The 6,361-nt window shown below is 48.9% G+C and overlaps 1 protein-coding gene across 1 annotated transcript; it reads left to right on the top strand.

Annotated features, from left to right (window-relative positions):
* STBD1 (starch binding domain 1) lies at positions 1-5,161 on the top strand. Its single transcript, XM_033214382.1, has 2 exons — positions 1-1,098; positions 3,224-5,161. Exons 1-2 carry the CDS (start codon positions 879-881, stop codon positions 4,078-4,080), a joined length of 1,077 nt encoding a protein of 358 aa, XP_033070273.1. The 5' UTR covers positions 1-878; the 3' UTR covers positions 4,081-5,161.
* Positions 5,162-6,361: the final 1,200 nt, after the last annotated feature.

Genomic DNA, 6,361 nt, shown 5'->3' with positions numbered 1-6,361 from the left:
CTTAATAGAGAGCTGCTGTTTTTATTAACAAACTTATCTGTAGGAGCTCGTCCATGGACAACATCCAGTTCACACAGATGGGCGCGCATTTCACAGTAGCCATACACGCCCAAAGAGGACGAGACTGGATGAGGTTGAGCTGACTGGCATCTTTAGATGGATGGTCCTCAGTCCAATCCTTTCATTTTACAGGCGGGGAGGCGGAGGCTTGGGGAGGCTAAGCGCGGTGAGCTAGCGGCGAAGCGGAGTTTCCACTAGGGCTCCCAGTTTCCCTGCACCGCGCCCGCTGTCCTCCGGGCCACCCGTCCCACCCGAACGCGCCACAGCTCTAGCCAGCGCTCCAGCCCGCGCGTCACCGACGCCCGCGGCCGCTCCCACCTCTTAAGTTCCAGGAAGCTCTCGGCCTCTAGCTGACCGTTTGCTGCTGAGCTTCCCTGGGGAGGAGGCGCCGAGGTGCCCGGCGCTGGCCGAGGCAGGGCTAGGCCTCGCGGGCAGCAGGCGGGAGAAGGAAGGGCTGTGGGCAAGTCCCGGCTGCGCGCGGCAGTTGTGCGCACTTGGGTTCTTCACGCGGGACACACGTGGAACGCCGACCCCTGCGCCCCGGCCGCTGGCAACTGGCAGGGCCGGGAACAGAAAGTGTAGGGACAGAAGAGCGCTGGAGTCTTCCCCGGGAGGGAGCCCGGGGCCGCAGCCCAGGGGCGGGGAGCGGGGCGGGGCTGGGAAAGTTGAGTACTGGTCGCGCAGGGCCGGGCTGCGCCGAAGCGCCCGGCGCAGAAACCGTAAAAGGCTGGAGCGGGCGGGGTAGGTGTGGCTCTGCCTGCGTGACCTGAGCCCCGGTCCCAGTCTCTGTCGTCTCCCGCGGCCGCAGCCTCTCAGCCATGGGCGCCGTCTGGTCCGCCCTGCTGGTTGGAGGGGGTCTGGCCGGAGCACTTTTCGTTTGGTTGCTGCGGGGCGACCCTGGAGACACCGGGAAGGACGGGGACGCGGAGCAAGAGAAGGACGCCCCTCGTGGGGGAGCTGCGGTTCCGGGAGGCCATCAGAGTGGCAGCGGCGGACTGAGCCCTGGACCTTCCGGGCAGGAGCTGGTCACCAAACCAGGTATTCTTCCCCCCGTGACTCCAGGGCACATCTGCCTGAGCTTTGAGGTTAATCGAGGGAGGAAAGAGACAAACCCACCTGGAGCTTTCCTCCTGAGGACTGGCTTCCCTAAGGGAACTGGGCCGTCCCCACGCCCCTCGGTTTCCCAGGCTGGTTGGTACGCGCGGGCAGGTTTCTTGGCTGGTCCTCCAAGGGCAGCGCCCTTGCCGAGTCCCTCAGCGCCCGCGCCTTGAGGACTTGGTCCTGCCCCTCTGGCGGGGACGAGCTCCTCCGCTTGGCGGCGCTTGGTGCAGTGCGGGTGGCTGCAGTGGCGGCGCCCCTTCCCGGCCTTTGGAAAGGAGGGCTTAGGTTTAGGGGATCCTACAAGCCTCTTCGATCTCTGCCCAAGCAGGGACATTTTCTCAGTCCCAATCCTGGTAGTCTCACATCCTACCATCGCACAGCCCATGAAGAGCTGGGTTTGGAAACAACCGAGCTGCGGGCGCCTCCTGCTATCTGGACGCTTCTTTAGGAATGCAAAGTTCAGGTTGGACTCTGGCCATGAAGGCTGTGGCTGAGGCCCTGGGGCTGTGCCTTAGTCGCCCGTTTCAGCACTGTGGGCAGTCCCCCCCACGCTGCCCCAGAATAGGGCCGGACGGTCATCCCTAGGGACTACTTAAATAGGGGACCCAACCCTGATGAGTAGAATTGTCATCTGGGTTTAAATTTCTATATGTTAGGCACTGTTTGCTAAGCAGAGAGCGAACACTGGCAGAAAACATTACCATCCAGTGCTTTCCCTTGGCAAGCTGCCCATGCCTGGACAGAAGCCTAATGGTGAAAATGACATCTGTGAACTTTATTTTTAGCCCAGTGGTGTTCATGTGCAGCCACATGAAAATCTGCCCGTGTGCCTATACTGTGATTGGTCTGGGATGCCTAGACAGTTCACTTATCTTTTTTCTGAAGACCAATCTCATGCTTTAGGTTGAAAAGTTGGGAATCCAGAATAATATTTGTTCATTCTCACTTCCAACTCACCATCATCGAGGCGGGCAAATCACAAGGTCAGGAGTTCGAGACCAGCCTGGCCAATATGGTGAAACCCTGTCTCTACTAAAAATACAAAAATTAGCCGGCCATGGTGGCAGGCACCGGTAGTCCCAGCTACTTGAGAGGTTATGGCAGGAGAATCGCTTGAACCTGGGAGGCAGAGGTTGCAGTGAGCCGAGATCCCACCACTGTACTCCAGCCTGGGCGACAGAGCGAGACTCCATCTCAAAAAAAAAAAAAAAAAAAAAAAAAGGATACAATGAAACAAGACTGTTGTCCCCATAACCACCACCACCCCCACATAAAACCGCAGCTGTGCTGATTTTATGTATGATTTGGAGATTTCAATCTTGTAGGGAGCTATTTGGACTACCACTGGCGTGGCCAAGAAGGAAACTGCATTTTTAGAGGACTTGGATTTTGTATTTTTAAGAACATTTTTAAAAAGTGCTTACCATGGAAGGGGGTACAAAACACTATTTTGTTGAGGAGGTTCCTAATGCATATGGGATTGGCAAGGAGAAACCAGCCCCTTCCCCCAGTTCTCCCTCCACTCCTGCCCAGGGTTGCACTACTGTTCTTTGTATCTCCCCACAGCGATGGCTCCTGCTGATCTGCCCGCAGATCTGCAAGAGCCAATCCCTGCCCTGCACGCCTCCCCTGGGAGTACAAGTGTACTCTTCTGGTTGTAAGGTAGCCACGCAGCCCTTTGCCACACAGCCTGGACAACATTCTTTGATGATAGGAGCCAAGCAACTTAACTTGGCTGCATGCCAATATGGTCTGGACTGTGGAGACTGGGGACTATGACGGGGTTACATGTCTGCCTCTACAGCTTACCACTTCATTTACACTTGTGTTAGCACATTGATACTCCTGGCTGTCCCTTTTATTGTCAGATATACATGTGTATTCTTAGAGCACAGTGTTGGGAGCATACTGGTTAATTAAGCAGTACTTTAATAGAGGGGGACTTTGTGAATTGCAGATTGATTAGTAGTAAAGCTTTCAGTAACTAAATCTATTTTCTCAGCCTAACATTTTTCTTAAATGAACTACCTGACTCTATTACATTTTTCCTTTGATTTCTTAGAGCATCTTCAAGAAAGCAATGGACATTTGATTTCTAAGACCAAAGACCTTGGTAACCTGCAAGCAGCATCATGGAGACTGCAGAATCCTTCCAGAGAAGTCTGTGACAATTCAAGAGAACATGTTCCTTCTGGGCAGTTTCCAGACACAGAAGCTTCAGCTACCTCTGAGACCAGTAACTCTAGGAGTTACTCTGAAGTTTCAAGAAATGAAAGCCTCAAATCTCCTATGGGAGAATGGGGATTCCAAAAAGGACAAGAGATATCTGCTAAAGCAGCTACATGTTTTGCAGAGAAGTTGCCTTCTAGCAACCTGCTCATGAACAGAGCTAAAGAAGCAGCGAGCCTCTCTCATTTGAACAGTCAGGACCGGGTTGACCACAAGGAGTGGGAAATGGTGTCTAGGCACTCATCTTGGGGGGATGTTGGTGTGGGTGGCAGTCTTAAGGCTCCAGTGTTAAGCCTAAACCAGGGAATGGACAATGGAAGAAGCACTCTGGTGGAAGCAAGAGGTCAGCAAGTGCATGAGAAAGCAGAAAGGGTAGCAGTGATGCCTGCAGGGTCTCAGCAAGTTAGTGTCAGGTTCCAGGTCCATTATGTCACAAGCACTGATGTGCAATTCATTGCAGTAACTGGAGACCATGAGTGTCTTGGGAGATGGAACACTTACATCCCACTCCACTATAACAAGGATGGGTTCTGGTCTCATTCCATTTTCCTGCCTGCAGATACAGTGGTGGAGTGGAAGTTTGTATTGGTAGAGAATGGGGGGGTTACCCGCTGGGAAGAATGCAGCAATAGATTCCTAGAAACTGGCCATGAGGATAAAGTGGTTCACGCATGGTGGGGGATTCACTGATTCAGTTTGCAAAGTATTGGAGAAGCTGTAGAACAATGTGGAAGAGGCTGAGGTTGTGGAACACACTGAATAAAATAAAGGCAGTGCGACTCCAAATTCAGCCATCCGAATTGTTTCAAATTTGCTAGTGGCCGTTGTCTAATGTGCAGAAATATATATATGTGTGTGTATAATGCTTCCAGTGAGTGTGAACTTTTCTTCCCTGTGGCACGGACTGACGGACTTGTGCTGATCCATTATTACTTTAGGGCTTCTCTTGGGGAGTGACTTGGCTAAGCTTCAGGTGTGAACTGTGGTCATGGAGCAAAAAAATTAACCAGCTGCCCAGGGTTCAAGCTTGAGCCTTTAGGTGATCTTTAAACCATGGTAGCAAAATAAGCCTCGCTCAAACATAGCTGACTTCCTATTGGTACAGCTTGAGAAGCACTTTTTACTACATACATATTTTATGCTTAAAAAGTTAACATGATAAAAAACTGTGATGAGAAAATATCTGGTCTGGATGTGATTAGTAAGGGTACAAGATAATGCTCTAAGACTGCCTAATGCTTTTTGTTTGATTTTCATCTGCCAGGTGTGGTTATGTGCTATGAGGGTAGCAAGTATGTCTTTGTCTTAATGATCTAAGGCTGGTGTAGAAACAAGGGGCCTAATGAGAACCAGTCGTCATGGAAGTCAGTCGCGGGGGCAGCCCATGAGGAAAGGGAACATGAGTGGGGGTGGGGGTAGGCTGAGTGAGGTAGCCTGAATGACACCTCTTAGAGGACTGTGAAGTACAGGCACAGCCCGACTACAGGGACAGATACACCCATCATTTACCCATGGGAGCATCTGTAGGACCATCTCTCTTCCACTTCTCCTCCCCTCCCCCACCACATCTGGATAGATGGACTGTCCTACAGCAATCGTTTCCATCTGTCACCCTCTTGCCTCTCCTTTCATAGCACTCACTATCTTGGCTAACACATTTATACAGGACAGTGGTACAGAAGTACATCTTTGCCCTAAGAAGACAGCAAATATTTAAACTTTAAGTTATTATAACTGAACAAATAATAAAACCTGAATTTTAATATCTTCATTCGATGTCTCAACTATTTGTCTAAATTTTAGTATCATAATAGCCTAGATGTAAAATAAAATACAAATATTTTCCTCCACTAATAACAGACACATACAGAAAAGCAAATATCAAAAGGTACAGAAGACATGAAGATTCTGTTTTTCTCCTCCCTTTCGAGAAAAAGTTTACAATATTTATTTTCAAAGTTCACCTTTGACTGGAGGGAAATTCAGTATGCCTGTACTTGAAAATGAATTCTTACATGTTAAAATAACTTTTAATAAGTTTAATATCTATCAGTGAAATAATGTTTAATCCTGTTAAAAAGATGGTCTTTGCTGAAAAGAATAAATCCAACTGAAAATAGCATAAGAAAGTGCTTAAAAGAACTATGTTTAACAGTTTTTGGCTCATGGTACTTTTATGTTAAATTCATGTGTACTGTTTACAGACTTCATAATGGTTTTATATTGTACTAATAAGCTCTGCAGAAGGCATTCACCATTACTGCGTGGAATGCCCAAACATGCCCATGAGGAAAATTAAAGGTAAAACAATTTAAGTAAAAGTCTCTCTAGAATTCTATTACTGGCTATTTTATAGCTGGTAAAATTAAAATTAATCTTTCAGTAAAGCCAACTAATCTAAGAGATAAATATTACACTTTATATTTTAAAAATTCACTTAAAATTGGATGTGCTTACAGTTCTAACATTGTCCTTGAGAGCAGAAGCGTGAGGATCTTCTGGTGACAGCATGTATGCCCTACTCCATTTGTTGTCTGCATAGGTTAGGGCTGCTGCTAGCTGCTGTAACAGACACCATCCATTTAAGAAGGCTACAGCACCAGAGGCCGATTTCTTGCTCATGTAACTGTCAGCAGTGAGTCTTCCTGGCAGGAGGGCAGCTCCCCTCCTTGCAGAGATTCAGTTACCCAGACTCCCTTCTGCCCTGTGGCTCTACCATCCCCTATAACCCTCTCGTCCTCTGCATCCAGCCCATGGAGGGGAAAGTAAAGTGAGGAAGAACACCCATGCATGTTAATACTTTGATCTGAAAGTGCCACATATTGCTCTGTCCACATTCTGTTAATGAGAACCCTCAGGCCACAGCCACATACAAGGGGAGGCAGGACTGGGAAACAAAGACTGTTGCTGGGCAGCTGTTTCTCAGTGACAATTCCAGATTATACCACAGGAACATAAGATTTGTTTTGGA

Source organism: Trachypithecus francoisi, unplaced genomic scaffold (genome assembly GCF_009764315.1).
Source record: "Trachypithecus francoisi isolate TF-2019V2 unplaced genomic scaffold, Tfra_2.0 Lachesis_group1, whole genome shotgun sequence".
NCBI classification, from domain to species: Eukaryota; Metazoa; Chordata; class Mammalia; order Primates; family Cercopithecidae; genus Trachypithecus; species Trachypithecus francoisi.
This window is presented reverse-complemented; position numbering and strand designations above follow the sequence as displayed.